This window comes from Oncorhynchus kisutch, linkage group LG27 (genome assembly GCF_002021735.2).
Source record: "Oncorhynchus kisutch isolate 150728-3 linkage group LG27, Okis_V2, whole genome shotgun sequence".
NCBI lineage: Eukaryota > Metazoa > Chordata > Actinopteri > Salmoniformes > Salmonidae > Oncorhynchus > Oncorhynchus kisutch.
Window position 1 is genome coordinate 40,573,671 of NC_034200.2, and position 20,837 is coordinate 40,594,507.

General features: G+C 45.8%; 1 protein-coding gene across 17 annotated transcripts in view; it reads left to right on the forward strand.

Moving 5' to 3' along the window:
• The window catches only part of epb41l3b (erythrocyte membrane protein band 4.1-like 3b), a 102,949-nt gene that overhangs the window by 54,078 nt on the left and 28,034 nt on the right, over positions 1-20,837 (forward strand). For 9 of the 17 annotated variants that reach the window (XM_031807256.1, XM_031807250.1, XM_031807255.1 and 6 more), the window contains exons 11-16: positions 3,609-3,784; positions 5,330-5,529; positions 10,302-10,916; positions 12,693-12,746; positions 15,186-15,224; positions 20,731-20,796. In XM_031807256.1, the coding sequence (XP_031663116.1) occupies positions 3,609-3,784; positions 5,330-5,529; positions 10,302-10,916; positions 12,693-12,746; positions 15,186-15,224; positions 20,731-20,796 (1,150 nt within the window). The remainder of the gene's footprint in view (positions 1-3,608; positions 3,785-5,329; positions 5,530-10,301; positions 10,917-12,692; positions 12,747-15,185; positions 15,225-20,730; positions 20,797-20,837) is intronic. The other 8 variants (XM_031807253.1, XM_031807265.1, XM_031807257.1 and 5 more) reach the window with 7 other exon arrangements.

The window sequence follows — 20,837 nt, forward strand, 5'->3', positions numbered from 1 at the left end:
TATTGACAAATAGACGCACACCACCGCCCCTCGTCTTACCAGACGTAGCTGTTATTGACAAATAGACACACACCACCGCCCCTCGTCTTACCAGACGTAGCTGTTATTGACAAATAGACACACACCACCTCCCCTCGTCTTACCAGACGTAGCTGTTATTGACAAATAGACACACACCACCGCCCCTCGTCTTACCAGACGTAGCTGTTATTGACAAATAGACACACACCACCTCCCCTCGTCTTACCAGACGTAGCTGTTATTGACAAATAGACACACACCACCACCCCTCGTCTTACCAGACGTAGCTGTTATTGACAAATAGACACACACCACCGCCCCTCGTCTTACCAGACGTAGCTGTTATTGACAAATAGACGCACACCACCTCCCCTCGTCTTACCAGACGTAGCTGTTATTGACAAATAGACACACACCACCGCCCCTCGTCTTACCAGACGTAGCTGTTATTGACAAATAGACACACACCACCGCCCCTCGTCTTACCAGACGTAGCTGCTTTGTCCTGCCGATGCATGGAGAAGCTAGCCAGCTCCTATATTATCCGTGTCGTTGTTCAGCCACATCTCGGTGAAACATAAGATATTACAGTTTTTAATGTCCCGTTGGTAGGATAGTCTTAATCGTAGATCGTCCAGTTTGTTTTCCAATGACGGAAGTTGGCCAATAAAACGGAGGGAAGTGGTGGTTTACAGTAATATAGCTGTTGTAAAGTCCTTTGAGAGTGAATTCTTACTTTCACCTCGCCCTCCTCCCCCCTTTCCTCTGTCTTTTCTTCACGCTGATGACTGGGATTTGGGCCTTGTCTTGACAAAGCAGTATATCCTTATATTGGCCTCATTAAAGAAAAAATCTTTGTCCAGTTCGAGGTGAGTTCTGATGACCCGAAGCAATTTTGGGTCATAAGAGACGGTGGCAGAAACATTACGTACAAAATGAGTTACAAAAGCGGAAAAAACAAACAAAATGACAGTTGGTTAGGAGCCTGTAAAACGGCAGCCGCCATTATCAGATCCCCTTCTGTGAGAGGCATCGGGAATGGCAATGGAAAACCTCCCTGGTCTTTGTGCTTGAAATTCACTTCTCCACTGAGGGACCTTACAGATATGTGTATGTGTGGGGTACAAAGATGAAGTAGTCATTCAAAAAATGACACCGATTGAATCCATGCAACTTATTATGTGAATTCTTAAGCACATTTTTACTCATTAACTCATTTAGGCTTGCCATAACAAAGAGGTTGAATACTGATTGACTCAATACAGTTCAGCTTTTAATTTATAATTCATTTTATTAAAAAAATGTGTAAGAACCTAATTCCACTTTGACATTATGGGGTGTATGTGTTCGGGTTCTTATTTTTCAGAGTAAATAACTCTTTAGCTTTAACCAAGTTTAATTCTTCCCAAAGGTTCTATACAGCTGTATTCAGACTCAACATTTCTCCCATCTATATATATATATATATATCCCACTTAAGACCCTTCTCCTTCTCTCCAATCCTTGCATTTTATGGTTCTATAGGAAGAGAGTAAAGAGGGTAACAGGATACCAAACATTTATTACTCCCTTAAGGGAATCTGTCCTCACCTCTTGACCTCAACCCCTCCTTCACCTAATCCACAGAGGTCCATCTGTCTCCCCTGTATCAACACATCTCTGTCCTCACCTCAACCCCTCCTTCACCTAATCCACAGAGGTCCACCTGTCTCCCCTGTATATCAACACATCTCTGACCTGACCTCAACCCCTCCTTCACCTAATCCACAGAGGTCCATCTGTCTCCCCTGTATATCAACACATCTCTGACCTGACCTCAACCCCTCCTTCACCTAATCCACAGAGGTCCATCTGTCTCCCCTGTATCAACACATCTCTGTCCTCACCTCCTGACCTCAACCCCTCCTTCACCTAATCCACAGAGGTCCATCTGTCTCCCCTGTATCAACACATCTCTGACCTCACCTCCTGACCTCAACCCCTCCTTCACCTAATCCACAGAGGTCCATCTGTCTCCCCTGTATCAACACATCTCTGTCCTCACCTCAACCCCTCCTTCACCTAATCCACAGAGGTCCATCTGTCTCCCCTGTATCAACACATCTCTGTCCTCACCTCAACCCCTCCTTCACCTAATCCACAGAGGTCCACCTGTCTCCCCTGTATATCAACACATCTCTGACCTGACCTCAACCCCTCCTTCACCTAATCCACAGAGGTCCATCTGTCTCCCCTGTATATCAACACATCTCTGACCTGACCTCAACCCCTCCTTCACCTAATCCACAGAGGTCCATCTGTCTCCCCTGTATCAACACATCTCTGTCCTCACCTCCTGACCTCAACCCCTCCTTCACCTAATCCACAGAGGTCCATCTGTCTCCCCTGTATCAACACATCTCTGACCTCACCTCCTGACCTCAACCCCTCCTTCACCTAATCCACAGAGGTCCATCTGTCTCCCCTGTATCAACACATCTCTGTCCTCACCTCAACCCCTCCTTCACCTAATCCACAGAGGTCCATCTGTCTCCCCTGTATCAACACATCTCTGTCCTCACCTCAACCCCTCCTTCACCTAATCCACAGAGGTCCATCTGTCTCCCCTGTATATCAACACATCTCTGACCTGACCTCAACCCCTCCTTCACCTAATCCACAGAGGTCCATCTGTCTCCCCTGTATCAACACATCTCTGTCCTCACCTCCTGACCTCAACCCCTCCTTCACCTAATCCACAGAGGTCCATCTGTCTCCCCTGTATCAACACATCTCTGACCTCACCTCCTGACCTCAACCCCTCCTTCACCTAATCCACAGAGGTCCATCTGTCTCCCCTGTATCAACACATCTCTGTCCTCACCTCAACCCCTCCTTCACCTAATCCACAGAGGTCCATCTGTGTCCCCTGTATCAACACGTTGCTCTCCTCTTGTCCACCCAACACCACAGCTGGTCTTTCTACAGAGACCCAGTCTCTTTCACTCCTTATTAATATACTCTGATCACGTCTTTAATGTCTCAGTGTTCAATGTGTTGTAGGCCAGTGACACAAAATCTCCATTTTGAATTCAGGCTGTAACACAACATAAGATCGAAGGTCGACGGTGTGTATATACTTTCTGAAGGCAACACCGCAGAACATTATAAAAAATGAAAACGTATCATTAATCAGATCTTTACTGTAAAATGTAACAAGCGAAGTGATTTTTATCTCCAGATAAATGTATCCCAATATTTTATTTTTTTTACCTTTATTTTACTAGGCAAGTCAGTTAAGAACAAATTCTTATTTTCAATGACGGCCTAGGAACAGTGGGTTAACTGCCTGTTCAGGGGCAGAACGACAGATTTGTACCTTGTCAGTTCAGGGGTTTGAACTTGCAACCTTCCGGTTACTAGTCCAACGCTCTAACCACTAGGCTACCCTGTCGCCCCAAAATGATTTTAAAAATGATTTTAAATCAAATTGGTCTGAGATCTCTTTTGATGTACTGTAAATTAAATTTATTATTATTATAAAATATACAGATTTTTTTGATCACATAATTGTTGAATTTAGTCTAACTTTTTTTCTCCTCTGTCAGGTTGGTGTCTCCAGAGGCCCCCCCGAAGAAGTTCCTAGGTCTTGGTTCTAAGTTCCGCTACAGCGGTAGAACCCAGGCTCAGACCCGGAGAGTCTCCTCTCAGATCATCAGGGCCGCGCCCATCTTCGAACGCTCCTCCTCCAAACGCTACACCATGTCGCGCAGCTTGGACGGAGGTACAGAGTTAATGTGGAGGCTATATACAGGGGGTACCGGTACTGAGTCAATGTGGAGGCTATATACAGGGGGTACTGGTACAGAGTCAATGTGGAGGCTATATACAGGGGGTACCAGTACAGCGTCAATGTGGAGGCTATATACAGGGGGTACCGGTACAGAGTCAATGTGGAGGCTACATACAGGGGGTACCGGTACTGAGTCAATGTGGAGGCTATATACAGGGTATTACGGTACAGAGTCAATGTGGAGGCTATATACAGGGTATTATGGTACAGAGTCAATGTGGAGGCTATATACAGGGGGGTACCGGTACTGAGTCAATGTGGAGGCTATATACAGGGGGGTACCGGTACTGAGTCAATGTGGAGGCTATATACAGGGGGTACCAGTACAGAGTCAATGTGGAGGCTATATACAGGGGGTACCAGTACAGAGTCAATGTGGAGGCTATATACAGGGGGTACCAGTACAGAGTTAATGTGGAGGCTATATACTTATTCATGAACTGTGTTTAAATGTTCACAATGCCCAGTATGTTACCCCATTCTAAGTAGTATGCTGTATACTTGAAATAGAGTCTCTTAGATTACCTGCTATGCTAGTGTGGATTTTTTTTTAAACCACCTATTGATTCTGTCAACCGGCAAAGAGGGGATATCCAGAGGTTGCTAAAACCAGTCATAGTCTTGGGGTGTTTCAGTCATAGTCTTGGGGTGTTTCAGTCATAGTCTTGGGGTGTTTCAGTCATAGTCTTGGGGTGTTTCAGTCATAGTCTTGGGGTGTTTCAGTCATAGTCTTGGGGTGTTTCAGTCATAGTCTTGGGGTGTTTCAGTCATAGTCTTTGAGTCGGTGTTTCTCTACGACTAACGTTTCGATCACACCGACAGCATTGTTACATTTCTGTACAACAGAATTACATTAATTTCCCAATGAAAAACGCTGCGTTTGCCTTGCAGAGGCAGTTGCTGTGCGTTCTGTGTGGTGCCCTATGTTGGATGTATTGTTCGTATGCGATTTAAAAACTGTCTGCGTAGACCGTTTTGACAGAAATGGTAGCAGAAGGGAAATGTTGAACTTATGTCGCGTATATATGCAGATGATTCTGTGTACCGCGGGGGCTGTGTACCGCGGGGGCTGTGTACCGCGGGGGCTGTGTACCGCGGGTACCGTGTACCGCGGGTACCGTGTACCGCGGGGGCCGTGTACCGCGGGGGCCGTGTACCGTGGGGGCCGTGTACCGTGGGGGCCGTGTACCGTGGGGGCCGTGTACCGTGGGGGCTGTGTACCGTGGGGGCTGTGTACCGGGTGGGCTGTTGGTGTGTTGGAGGTTTGAGTTTTACCCCCACTAATGTAAAAGGCACAATGTGCAGCTTAAACAACAACAACCCTGCCCATTTGGTATATCTAATGTTATGGTTAGGATTTTGGGACAGTAAGCTGATCCTAGATCAGTTCCTAAGGTCATGACTTAACTGAGGATGTACCACACAGAGAACTAATGTTTGGTCTCCTCTATAAACCCTCACCGTGCCTCCTACCAGCGCCCGTAACAGAGAACCACGACACCCTGATGAGGGAAGCCACGCCCGCCAAAACTGTCACCGCTGGAGACCTGATCACCACGGTAACGCCGGAGAAGAAGGCGGAGGAGGAGAAGGCCGAGGAAGAGGAGGGACAGACTGACGCTACAGAGACGTCAGATCCTAATGTCCCCTCAACCCCCCTCAGACACGACAACAAGGTAAACATCATCATCATCCTCCTCCTCCTTCCTCATATTAGCCAATGGGGTTTAGTCTTAGAAGTTTTGTTTGTTTTAAAGAGTGCCATTAGCATAGGACCAATATGATTGATCCAGGGCGACCTAGCAACTCTGAGTTGAAGTTACACTCACAAGCTGAAAAACAGATCCTATAAACTTGAATGACTCCTTTCTCTGAGTCCGTTCTATATGACAACCGGAGGGGTTGTACTACGAAGCAATATCAATGACTTGAAGACATATTCAGGAAATATTCTGAAATTATATATATATATATATATATTTTTTTTTTTAAGTTAAGCTTGAAATGGTCATGGTCTAATTGACACAAAAACACATTGAAGTTTAGCTTTAGTCAATAGTTATTTCTGGTTGTTTATCAAAGATAGCCAGCTAGTTCGTTGATCGTGATTTATTGTATATAAAGAACTCTAGATTGACGGAATCCTAAACGGCTGTCTATCCATGGACATTACTCCCTGATGTTGCTTTATCACTGTCAGTACTGTCAAAGGACGTTACAACATCTATTACTGTCAAAGGACGTTACAACCTCTATTGCTGTCAAAGGACGTTACAACCTCTATTACTGTCAAAGGACGTTACAACATCTATAATACTGTCAAAGGACGTTACAACCTCTATTACTGTCAAAGGACGTTACAACCTCTATTACTGTCAAAGGACGTTACAACATCTATAATACTGTCAAAGGACGTTACAACCTCTATTACTGTCAAAGGACGTTACAACCTCTATAATACTGTCAAAGGACGTTACAACCTCTATAATACTGTCAAAGGACGTTACAACCTCTATTACTGTCAAAGGACGTTACAACCTCTATTACTGTCAAAGGACGTTACAACACCTCTATTACTGTCAAAGGACGTTACAACCTCTATAATACTGTCAAAGGACGTTACAACCTCTATAATACTGTCAAAGGACGTTACAACCTCTATTACTGTCAAAGGACGTTACAACCTCTATTACTGTCAAAGGACGTTACAACACCTCTATTACTGTCAAAGGACGTTACAACATCTATATTACTGTCAGAGGACGTTACAACATCTATATTACTGTCAAAGGACGTTACAACATCTATAATACTGTCAAAGGACGTTACAACCTCTATTACTGTCAAAGGACGTTACAACACCTCTATTGCTGTCAAAGGACGTTACAACACCTCTATATTACTGTCAAAGGACGTTACAACACCTCTATTACTGTCAAAGGACGTTACAACCTCTATTGCTGTCAAAGGACGTTACAACATCTATAATACTGTCAAAGGACGTTACAACCTCTATAATACTGTCAAAGGACGTTACAACCTCTATAATACTGTCAAAGGACGTTACAACCTCTATAATACTGTCAAAGGACGTTACAACCTCTATAATACTGTCAAAGGACGTTACAACACCTCTATTACTGTCAAAGGACGTTACAACATCTATAATACTGTCAAAGGACGTTACAACACCTCTATTACTGTCAAAGGACGTTACAACATCTATAATACTGTCAAAGGGCGTTACAACCTCTATTACTGTCAAAGGACGTTACAACATCTATATTACTGTCAAAGGACGTTACAACACCTCTATTACTGTCAAAGGACGTTACAACCTCTATTACTGTCAAAGGACGTTACAACCTCTATTACTGTCAAAGGACGTTACAACCTCTATAATACTGTCAAAGGACGTTACAACCTCTATTACTGTCAAAGGACGTTACAACACCTCTATTACTGTCAAAGGACGTTACAACATCTATATTACTATCAGAGGACGTTACAACCTCTATAATACTGTCAAAGGACGTTACAACACCTCTATTACTGTCAAAGGACGTTACAACATCTATAATTCTATCAAAGGACGTTACAACATCTATATTACTGTCAAAGGACGTTACAACAGTATAAAGTACGATAAGTCTTTACAACCCATGCCTAGATGAACCTCCCAAGTCTTCTTCCTGAACGGTTAAGGAGTGTAATTTCCTTTTTTAGAGTATAGTGGTGTCACCCCACAGAAGGATTCATTACTTCAAGGTTTATACAAATATGTCCATTCAATAGAATGTTCCGTCCGTAAAACAATAGTCCAACCCCCAATGTCTCAAAAAAAAAAAGTTGCAGACGATTTTTGTTCTGAGAATGTAGCATGTCTAAGAGTGAATTTCAACGTCATCACAGGCATGATCAGAAAGTGGTCACTGCCTCAGTAGAACTGTGGGGTCGCTACTTGGCAGAACGGCGCTAACTTCCAACGTCTGAATTGACAAGCTCATTTCCTAGCGGCGTGTTAAGGTTCGTCAGTGAAAAGATGGGATTTTTCTAAATGAAATCCCACTGAATACAAAACTAAATATAGGACTAAATATATTCTGAACAGAAATATAAACGCAACATGTCGAGTGTTGCTCCCAATGTTTCATGAGCTGAAATGAAAAGATCACAGAAATGTTCCACACGTACAAACATCTTATTTCTCTGAGGATCTTTGTATGTAATAAAGCCCTTTTGTGGTTAAAAAAAAAACCCAACAACAAACGTATTCTGATTGGCTGGACCTGGCTCCCAAGTGGGTGGGCCTATGCCCACCCATGGCTGCGCCCCTGCCCAGTCATGTGAAAGCCATAGATTATGGCCTAATTAATTCAATTTCAATTGATTTCTTTCTATCTACTGTAACTCAGTAAAATCATTGAAGTTGTTGCATTTATTTTGTTCTGTGTATATATATCTACTTACGAAGCTAACAGACTCAATTTCAATATCCACCCTCCGCGAGAGACTGTCTGTTCCTGTTTTCGTTGAGCCTTTCCCTTTAAATCGCCATAGAAACGGCCCCCTCTCAACGTAGATTGATCACCAATATAGGCATTGAAAGCCAAGGATCTGGAGGTGAACATGACGAAGTTGATCCAATTGATCTTGATTTGGAGGTGGTCCCAGCGGAAACCTCACAACAGTGCAGCTTGGCAGGGTCTTGTTTCGAAGGGCGCACGGCTCTCGAACTTCGCCTCTCCCGAGTCCGTACAGGGAGTTGCAGCGAAGAGACAAGACTGTAACTACCAATTGGAGAGAAAAAGGGTTAAAAACGTTTTTTTGAAACAAACAAAATAATATTTTACACTGTCAAGTCTATTAAGGTGATAGATAATATTGTAGAGAACAATCTAATGATTCATTCTGTGTAATTGATGATGACATAGGGCGAAGAAAACAACATTTTGACATTCATTTCATAGCACCCTCTTGAATTGTCCAGTTTGTCTGTACATTGTACAGCAGTGACTGAACTCCCTACAGCGAATGACTTGGCCGTTATTATGGATTTCCCCCAATGCTTCCAGCTTATTGACCCACTGCTCTACTACAACTGACTGCTTCTTGTCTAATTAGCCTTTTCTTTTCTCCCCCCCCGTCCATTCTGCTCACATGTATTGACTCGCCATCATACCATCTCCTGTCCATTCTGCTCATATGTATTGACTCACCATCCATACCATCTCCCCTCCATTCTGCTCACATGTATTGACTCACCATCCATACCATCTCCTGTCCATTCTGCTCACATGTATTGACTCACCATCCATACCATCTCCTGTCCATTCTGCTCACATGTATTGACTCGCCATCATACCATCTCCCTTCCATTCTGCTCACATGTATTGACTCACCATCCATACCATCTCCCGTCCATTCTGCTCACATGTATTGACTCACCATCCATACCATCTCCCGTCCATTCTGCTCACATGTATTGACTCACCATCCATACCATCTCCTGTCCATTCTGCTCACATGTATTGACTCACCATCCATACCATCTCCCCTCCATTCTGCTCACATGTATTGACTCACCATCCATACCATCTCCTGTCCATTCTGCTCACATGTATTGACTCGCCATCATACCATCTCCCTTCCATTCTGCTCACATGTATTGACTCACCATCCATACCATCTCCCGTCCATTCTGCTCACATGTATTGACTCACCATCCATACCATCTCCCGTCCATTCTGCTCACATGTATTGACTCACCATCCATACCATCTCCTGTCCATTCTGCTCACATGTATTGACTCACCATCCATACCATCTCCCTTCCATTCTGCTCACATGTATTGACTCACCATCCATACCATCTCCTGTCCATTCTGCTCACATGTATTGACTCACCATCCATACCATCTCCCGTCCATTCTGCTCACATGTATTGACTCGCCATCATACCATCTCCTGTCCATTCTGCTCATATGTATTGACTCACCATCCATACCATCTCCCGTCCATTCTGCTCACATGTATTGACTCACCATCCATACCATCTCCTGTCCATTCTGCTCATATGTATTGACTCACCATCCATACCATCTCCTGTCCATTCTGCTCACATGTATTGACTCACCATCCATACCATTTCCCGTCCATTCTGCTCACATGTATTGACTCTCCATCATACCATCTCCCTTCCATTCTGCTCACATGTATTGACTCACCATCCATACCATCTCCCGTCCATTCTGCTCACATGTATTGACTCACCATCCATACCATCTCCCGTCCATTCTGCTCACATGTATTGACTCACCATCCATACCATCTCCCGTCCATTCTGCTCACATGTATTGACTCACCATCCATACCATCTCCTGTCCATTCTGCTCACGTGTATTGACTCGCCATCCATACCATCTCCCGTCCCCGTTCCCTCCCTCAGCGCTCCCCGTGCCTGTATTCCTGTGACCCCCTCCGCTCGGAGCTCTCCCTCCCTTCCTCCCCCGTGGCCTCCACTAAGGTCCGTCGGCGGCGCAGGGAGAACGCGTCCCGTAAACGCTGTGCGTCCGTCAGCCCGGTTAAATCCTCTGCGGGGTGCCGTCGGCGCCAGGCCAAAGCGGACCGCGCCGCCGCCCTCCTAGAGGAGCAGGTGTTACTCCTGTCGGCCCGGAAACAGCGTCTAGAACAGCTGAATGCCCACGGGAGGCGGGGCGGCACTCTGTTCTCCTTCTCCCTGCACCTCCCCGACCTCTCCTCTTACCTAGACGAGGATGGCTACCTCACCTTCCCCGACATCACGGAGCTCACCTTCCTCCCTGAGAGCGTGCAGCACTTCCGTCCGTTCAGGTCACCCTCCCTCATCCCCTGCTTCCTCTTCATCTTCTTCTTCCTCTTGTCCACGTCGTTCTCGGTGCCCTACGCCCTCACGCTGTCCTTCCCACTGGCGCTGTGTCTGTGCTACCTGGAGCCCAAGGCGGCTTCTCTCACCGCATCCATCGCTCAGGGCCTGCATCAACATGACAGTTGTTCAGAGGAAGAGGAAGAGGGAGATGAAGAGGTGTGTCCTACTTACAGTAGGCCTTAAACTATACTATTCCAGTAAGGTCACAGAATAGTCTTACTGCGTCCTGTCCAGACATGGGCTACGTCCAAAAATGGCACCCTATTCCCGATTCCCGGGCTCTGGTCTAAAGTAGTGCCCTGTATAGGGAATAGGGTGCCATTTTCAGACGCACCCTCAATGACTTTGTCTGTCAGTGTTCCTACTTTCAGAGCCTCGTCTCTTGATGACATCGTCATGACATCACCATCACATGATCCACATTTTATTATCTTAATGCATACGGAGATGTTCATGCGAGTTGCACCATTTCCTGTTGGATGGCTTTTTTTTTCTTTTTAAAGAATGTCAGCTTCTAATATGAAGGTAAACTCCAATGTAGCTTGGCTGATTTACCACAGCGGGGACCTTTGTCAGTTTGAGGGTGGATTTAGAGGGTATGTTGCTTCATTCCCCCCCCCCCCCCCCCTCATCTCGTGTCATCTTCATTCACGGCCGTATACTGTGGCTGCTTTAGACTAGATGCATACAGACACACTGTTCCACTCAGTCAGTCTCTCTGCATTTACCTCTAGCTAGATGACACACACACACACATGTCACGGTGAAACAGGAAGCATTTAGCAAGACCAGAGCTGCTATGATGCAAGCCTCTGATGCTTAACACTGTAGTTCATACAGAATGGACTGGAGTCCCGTATAGATCTAGTTCATACAGAATGGACTGGAGTCCTGTATAGATCTAGTTCATACAGAATGGAGTCCTGTATAGATCTAGTTCATACAGAATGGAGTCCCGTATAGATCTAGTTCATACAGAATTCAGTCCCGTATAGATCTAGTTCATACAGAATGGACTGGAGTCCCGTGTAGATCTAGTTCATACAGAATGGACTGGAGTCCTGTATAGATCTAGTTCATACAGAATGGAGTCCTGTATAGATCTAGTTCATACAGAATGGAGTCCCGTATAGATCTAGTTCATACAGAATGGAGTCCCGTATAGATCTAGTTCATACAGAATGGAGTCCCGTATAGATCTAGTTCATACAGAATGGAGTCCCGTTATAGATCTAGTTCATACAGAATGGAGTCCCGTTATAGATCTAGTTCATACAGAATGGAGTCCCGTATAGATCTAGTTCATACAGAATGGAGTCCCGTATAGATCTAGTTCATACAGAATGGAGTCCCGTATAGATCTAGTTCCACTAATGCAGAGAGACTGATAAATCCCCTCCATACCCATTCCATCCCTATAGAATCATCTTGCACATGGATGCTAAGAGGAGGCCTGAAAGTCTGACCACTTTTTACACCAGGTCAATAGAAGGCTTTTGAAGGAGAAAAAAGGAATAGTTATGTTTTATAAATTATAAACTTACCCAGCTAATTTATGGGCTAAATAAATCCAACTGAAACGAAGTATTGCTTTCCAAATCAAATCGAGCAAAAAAACGATTTTATTACAAAACATAATTATTGGATTTGACCGAAGTGGCCTTAAATCGTAAACATTTCCTCGGAGTCTGTTTGTAAACAATGTTTTCTTCTGTTGCTTTTCTCTTCTCTGCCTCGCTGTTGTTTTATCTTTTAGCAAACTGTGATGTTTTGCTTTTTAAAACAACCTCATTTCCCCAAGGCTGCTCCATCCTCTCTCTGTGTGATCGTTATTATATTATATTAACAACGTTTGTGTTGAACGTTTGAACTCTCTTCTCTCGTTCCCTGCTTTCTGATCGGAAACGGTTCCGTTTTTTTTCTACATACCAGACGGACAGCGAGCAAACTGACTTTGCCTTTGACGGGGAAACTACGGCCACTGAGGTTGGTAGATACATCCAGGAGAACAACTCTCTCGGGAGTCTGGAAGCATGGAAGACTCCCAGGTGTATCCATCACTGAGGGAGAGAATTTCACCATGGTTTAATATTTAATAGATTCTGTTTATTTTTCAGTATTCACCATGGTTGAGTTTTTGGGGGATGCCTGATGTTTTCTTTTCCCCGTATAGTGAATTTTTCTAAAGCAAACGTTCTGCTATGTAGCAAATATATTTTGGGGTGTTATGTGTGCATGTTATTAGTATATTTATGTGAAGGACTTTCACTCAGGACTTAATCTCAGGTTTCCTGAATCTCAGGTTTCACTGTGCTCTCACCTCCTCCCTCCCTCTGTTGTGGCCTCACCTCCATCACCTCCCTCCTCCCTCAACTCCCTCCATCCCTCACCTCACTCCCTCCATCCCTCACCTCACTCCCTCCATCCCTCACCTCACTCCCTCCATCCCTCACCTCACTCCCTCATCCCTCGCCTCCCTCCCTCATCCCTCACCTCCCTCACCTCCCTCCCTCCATTCCTCCCTTACCTCCCTCCATCCCTCACCTCCCTCCCTCCATTCCTCCCTTACCTCCCTCCATCCCTCGCCTCCCTCCCTCATCCCTCGCCTCCCTCCCTCATCCCTCGCCTCCCTCCCTCATCCCTCGCCTCCCTCCCTCATCCCTCGCCTCCCTCCCTCATCCCTCGCCTCCCTCCCTCATCCCTCGCCTCCCTCCCTCATCCCTCGCCTCCCTCCCTCATCCCTCGCCTCCCTCCCTCATCCCTCGCCTCCCTCCCTCCATTCCTCCCTTACCTCCCTCCATCCCTCACCTCCCTCCCTCATCCCTCACATCCCTCACCTCCCTCCCTCCATTCCTCCCTTACCTCCCTCCATCCCTCACCTCCCTCCCTCATCCCTCACCTCCATCCCTCACCTCCCTCCCTCCATTCCTCCCTTACCTCCCTCCATCCCTCACCTCCCTCCCTCATCCCTCACCTCCCTCCCTCATCCCTCACCTCCCTCCCTCATCCCTCCCTCCCTCATCCCTTACCTCCCTCCCTCCATTCCTCCCTTACCTCCCTCCATCCCTCACCTCCCTCCCTCATCCCTCACCTCCCTCATCCCTCACCTCCCTCCCTCCATTCCTCCCTTACCTCCCTCCATCCCTCACCTCCCTCCCTCATCCCTCACCTCCATCCCTCACCTCCCTCCCTCATCCCTCACCTCCCTCCCTCTATTCCTCCCTTACCTCCCTCCATCCCTCACCTCCCTCCCTCATCCCTCACCTCCCTCCCTCACCTCCCTCCCTCACTCCCTCTCCCTCCCTCATCCCTCACCTCCCTCCCTCATCCCTCGCCTCCCTCCCTCATCCCTCGCCTCCCTCCCTCATCCCTCGCCTCCCTCCCTCATCCCTCGCCTCCCTCCTCATCCCTCGCCTCCCTCCCTCATCCCTCACCTCCCTCCCTCCATTCCTCCCTTACCTCCCCTCCATCCCTCACCTCCCTCCCTCATCCCTCACATCCCTCACCTCCCCTCCCTCCATTCCTCCCTTACCTCCCTCCATCCCTCACCTCCCTCCCTCATCCCTCACCTCCATCCCTCACCTCCCTCCCCTCCATTCCTCCCTTACCTCCCTCCATCCCTCACCTCCCTCCCTCATCCCTCACCTCCCTCCCTCATCCCTCACCTCCCTCCCTCATCCCTCCCTCCCTCATCCCTTACCTTCCCTCCCTCCATTCCTCCCTTACCTCCCTCCATCCCTCACCTCCCTCCCTCATTCCCTCACCTCCCTCATCCCTCACCTCCCTCCCTCCATTCCTCCCTTACCTCCCTCCATCCCTCACCTCCCTCCCTCATCCCTCACCTCCATCCCTCACCTCCCTCCCTCATCCTCACCTCCCTCCCTCTATTCCTGCCCTTACCTCCCTCCATCCCTCACCTCCCTCCCTCATCCCTCACCTCCCTCCCTCCCCTCCCTCCCTCATCCTCCTCCCTCATCCCTCACCTCATCCCTCACCTCCCTCCCTCCATTCCTCCCTTACCTCCCTCCATCCCTCACCTCCCTCCCTCATCCTCACCTCCATCCCTCACCTCCCTCCCTCATCCCTCACCTCCCTCCCTCATCCCTCACCTCCCTCCCTCTATTCCTCCCTTACCTCCCTCCATCCCTCACCTCCCTCCCTCATCCCTCACCTCCCTCCCTCACCTCCCTCCCTCATCCCTCCCTCCCTCATCCCTCACCTCCCTCCCTCATCCCTCACCTCCCTCCCTCACCCCTCACCTCCCTCCCTCCCTCATCCCTCATCTCCCTCCCTCATCCCTCACCTCCCTCCCTCATCCCTCCCTCCCTCATCCCTCACCTCCCTCCCTCATCCCTCCCTCCCTCATCCCTCACCTCCCTCCATCTCTCTTCCTCCTTTTTTCTCCTTCTTTCTCTGTGCTGTCAGTCGGAGCCGGAAGACGATCATTCTGAGATGAGGACACAGGTACTCTGGGTTTACCGTCAAGGCCCAAAACCAGCCGATAAGGCTAAGTTGATTGTTAGAACATCGTTAAGTCCACGAGCTGTTTCCCAAAACCATTGTTACTACAGTTGCTACAGTTGCTCTTGAAAACACTCGTAATTCCAACCTCTTCCTCAGACCACTCTAGAACAACGGAGAGCATCGTAAGATGCTTTTATTGTCCTCCAGCATCACTTTATACACACAAGTTCTCCACTAAACATAGAATCAAGATGTTTATCTGCGTGACCCTATGAGGGGCGTGGTGCTTGGCCTTAAACAAACTCTTTATCTGAGCAATTATAATAGTGTCAAATCATTTTAATTCCTTTTTTTTTTTTTTGCGTAGAATATAGCTGAATAATTTATTTTATTACAGTTTGTTATTGCTCATCTTTATGAAGGGTGTCGATAATGTGGGTCTCCGTTTGTATGTGTCTCTGCTACCTGTATATTGCCTCGTCTAGCCTGCCTTCTGCTACATTATACACAGAGCCTTCAGGAAGTATTCACACCCCTGGACTTTTTTCAACATTTTGTTGTGTTACAGCCTGAATTTAACATTAATTAAATGTTGTCGGGTTTTTTTTTGTCACTGGCTTACGATGTCAAAGTAGAATTAGGTTTTTCATTTTTTTTTTTACAAATTAATTATTTGCTCACCAAAAAGTAGCTTAACAAGTCACGTAATAAGTTGCGTGGACTCACTCTGTGTGCAATAATAGTGTTTAACATGATTGTCTTAATGACTCTCTACGCCACACACATTATCTGTCAGGTCCCTCAGTCCAGCAGTGAATTTCAAACACAGATTCAACCACAAAGGCCAGGGATGTTTTCCAATAGTTTGTATAAGAAGGGCACCTATTGGTAGATGGGTAAAAACAAAAATTAAACTGTCCCATAGTGGTAGAGCGTGCTCACCAACCTGGACGTGCTCACCAACCTGGACGTGCTCACCCCCTGTACGTGCTCACCCCCTGTACGTGCTCACCCCCTGTACGTGCTCACCAACCTGGACGTGCTCACCAACCTGGACGTGCTCACCAACCTGGGCGTGCTCACCAACCTGGGCGTGCTCACCAACCTGGGCGTGCTCACCAACCTGGGCGTGCTCACCAACCTGGGCGTGCTCACCAACCTGGGCGTGCTCACCAACCTGGGCGTGCTCACCAACCTGGACGTGCTCACCAACCTGGACGTTGTGTTGCTAAAGGGTGCATTTGTTCTCATAAGTGTTCTAATCACAAACAGTTGAGTTATTCTTCAATTTGTAAAATGTCTAAGAAAAGAACTGAGACGAGGATGGCCACCCCGGGTTCAGGGTGGAGATCCTGCGGCTATAAGCGTTTCTCTGAAACAGAAATCATCTAGTTTGTCTTGGCTCAGGCGGCCCTCACTCCGAACCAGTCCGTGTGCGTATTGCCTCCTCTGCGTACAAACTCCCTTGAAAGACGTGTAGCATTCTTGAGGATTGGTCGTTCAGAGCAAATGGCTGCCTGCACCTAACCCGGCTCCTGTGCACTCTTGTCGTCGGTTACAGGAGGCTACTCAAAGAGAGATGGCGGCCAGGTTCAGTGGATACTCTCCCCCCCCCCCCCCCATTTGAATCCCATTTTTGTAGAACAACATAATAAGTGAATACTTTCTGAAGGCACTGTATATACAGTGTAGCGCCTGTCACATTCATGTTTCTTTTTGGGGGGCCATTTTGTTCGACCTTGTTGGCTGATATGTTCCATTATTGATGATTCTCACCATTGACCACAGCCCTACACAACAAAACTCTATAGTACTCTGTAGTATTCTACTGTAGTAATCTAGTACTATACTGTAGTAATCTAGTACTCTAATCTAGTACTATACTGTAGTACTCTACTATAGTAATCTAATCTAGTACTCTACTATAGTAATCTAATCTAGTACTCTACTGTAGTAATCTAATCTAGTACTCTACTGTAGTACTCTAATCTAGTACTCTACTGTAGTACTCTACTGTAGTACTCTAATCTAGTACTCTACTGTAGTCCTCTAATCTAGTACTCTACTGTAGTCCTCTAATCTAGTACTCTACTGTAGTCCTCTAATCTAGTACTCTACTGTAGTCCTCTAATCTAGTACTCTACTGTAGTACTCTACTGTAGTACTCTAATCTAGTACTCTACTGTAGTACTCTAGCATAACCCTTCAGATATTCATTTTTCTAGCATTGCACCGAAACGTCTTTACTCCACACTATATAAAATTAAAATGTTTTGGGCACCAGAATTGTTTTACTTTCGAGTTCTATCAAATGTCTCACGTTTCTAAATGAACTAAAGGTATTGACCTTTTTATTTAAATATAGAAAATGTATTTATTTTTTGTCCGAGTCCAAGTTTATATCATGACATGAAAAAGAATGTCATATTCCCTGCAACTTTCTGAAGAACCAACGTGTGTGTGCTGCTCGAAAGGGGCTTTATTACAGACCGATGTCAACTAGATTGAATCATTCATTTTCTATCGATCTGTTACAATTATTATTCTGGTGAGCAATGGTTGATTCTAGGTCTTCTAGGGCAACGTTTAATGACCGAAGACTAAATTAACTGTTTCTAATTATGGACAAGTTGAACTAACAAAATGTTGAACATTTATAAGCAGCGTCAAATATCTAAATCAGCCCCCCCACCCCCCCCAACAAAAAATTCCTGCACCACCCCTGTCAAAAATATTGCTCTGCCGTCTTGGACTGTAGCCTACAATTTTCAATATTTGCGCGTCGGGGGTTGGGGTCGAGTACGGGCCTTAGATTTTCACTTTATTACATATAGTCGGGCGGATTGGTAATTGGGATGGGAACTACCGCTGTGTGTAGTCGTTAGCGATGCTAATGATAACGCCTTTTGAAAAGTGAACTACAAAGTTAGCCTTTGCCTACCTGGCAGAATCATGATTATTTGTATCAATCCAGTGGCCAATTATTTCTGCAAACTCCGTCACATGTGCTACAGAACCACAGCTAACCTAACGACATGTCCTACAGAAACACAGCTAACCTAACGACATGTCCTACAGAAACACAGCTAACCTAACGACATGTCCTACAGAAACACAGCTAACCTAACGACATGTCCTACAGAAACACAGCTAACCTAACGACATGTCCTACAGAAACACAGCTAACCTCACGACATGTACTACAGAAACACAGCTAACCTAACGACATGTGCTACAGAAACACAGCTAACCTAACGACATGTGCTACAGAAACACAGCTAACCTAACGACATGTGCTACAGAAACACAGCTAACCTAACGACATGTGCTACAGAAACACAGCTAACCTAACGACATGTCCTACAGAAACACAGCTAACCTAACGACATGTGCTACAGAAACACAGCTAACCTAACGACATGTCCTACAGAAACACAGCTAACCTAACGACATGTACTACAGAACCTAACGACATGTGCTACAGAAACACAGCTAACTTAACGACATGTCCTACAGAAACACAGCTAACCTAACGACATGTACTACAGAACCTAACGACATGTGCTACAGAAACACAGCTAACCTAACGACATGTCCTACAGAAACACAGCTAACCTAACGACATGTCCTACAGAAACACAGCTAACCTAACAACATGTCCTACAGAAACACAGCTAACCTAACGACATGTACTACAGAAACACAGCTAACCTAACGACATGTCCTACAGAAACACAGCTAACCTAACGACATGTACTACAGAAACACAGCTAACCTAACGACATGTACTACAGAAACACAGCTAACCTAACGACATGTCCTACAGAAACACAGCTAACCTAACGACATGTCCTACAGAAACACAGCTAACCTAACGACATGTGCTACAGAAACACAGCTAACCTAACGACATGTCCTACAGAAACACAGCTAACCTAACGACATGTACTACAGAACCTAACGACATGTGCTACAGAAACACAGCTAACCTAACGACATGTCCTACAGAAACACAGCTAACCTAACGACATGTACTACAGAACCTAACGACGTGCTACAGAAACACAGCTAACCTAACGACATGTCCTACAGAAACACAGCTAACCTAACGACATGTACTACAGAAACACAGCTAACCTAACGACATGTCCTACAGAAACACAGCTAACCTAACGACATGTCCTACAGAAACACAGCTAACCTAACGACATGTACTACAGAAACACAGCTAACCTAACGACATGTCCTACAGAAACACAGCTAACCTAACGACATGTACTACAGAAACACAGCTAACCTAACGACATGTACTACAGAAACACAGCTAACCTAACGACATGTCCTACAGAAACACAGCTAACCTAACGACATGTACTACAGAAACACAGCTAATCTAACGAGATGTCCTACAGAAACACAGCTAACCTAACGAGATGTCCTACAGAAACACAGCTAACCTAACGACATGTACTACAGAAACACAGCTAACCTAACGACATGTCCTACAGAAACACAGCTAACCTAACGACATGTCCTACAGAAACACAGCTAACCTAACGACATGTCCTACAGAAACACAGCTAACCTAACGACATGTACTACAGAAACACAGCTAACCTAACGACATGTCCTACAGAAACACAGCTAACCTAACGACATGTACTACAGAAACACAGCTAACCTAACGACATGTACTACAGAAACACAGCTAACCTAACGACATGTCCTACAGAAACACAGCTAACCTAACGACATGTACTACAGAAACACAGCTAATCTAACGAGATGTCCTACAGAAACACAGCTAACCTAACGAGATGTCCTACAGAAACACAGCTAACCTAACGACATGTACTACAGAAACACAGCTAACCTAACGACATGTCCTACAGAAACACAGCTAACCTAACGACATGTCCTACAGAAACACAGCTAACCTAACGACATGTCCTACAGAAACACAGCTAACCTAACGACATGTACTACAGAAACACAGCTAACCTAACGACATGTCCTACAGAAACACAGCTAACCTAACGACATGTACTACAGAACCTAACGACATGTCCTACAGAAACACAGCTAACCTAACGACATGTACTACAGAAACACAGATAACCTAACGACATGTCCTACAGAAACACAGCTAACCTAACGACATGTCCTACAGAAACACAGCTAACCTAACGACATGTGCTACAGAAACACAGCTAACCTAACGACGCTATGCACACTTGAATTAAAGGGTAACTACGTTCAAAAATCTAAATTTGTTAGAATTTTTTTTTTTCCCCCAGACCTCAAAATGAATCCCATAATGTGAGTTTTAATCATTGTTGTGGACTTGGATCATCCAATTATGTTGTCTTTTCTATTTTATTTCTTTTTTAAACCTGTGGGATCGTTTTGTTATCGAGTGTCGTGATACTAAACCTAGTATCGAAGTCAAAATGACGATATCGTGAAAACGCTACATTCCTTATGCTCTCCCCTCTTGTCTTTCCAGTATAGTTTCATAAGGCGAATTAAAGGAGAGAATGTTTTTATCAAGCATAGTAATCTCATGTTAGAGGTTGGTGAAAAACCAAAAAGCATGATGTGCATTACGCATGC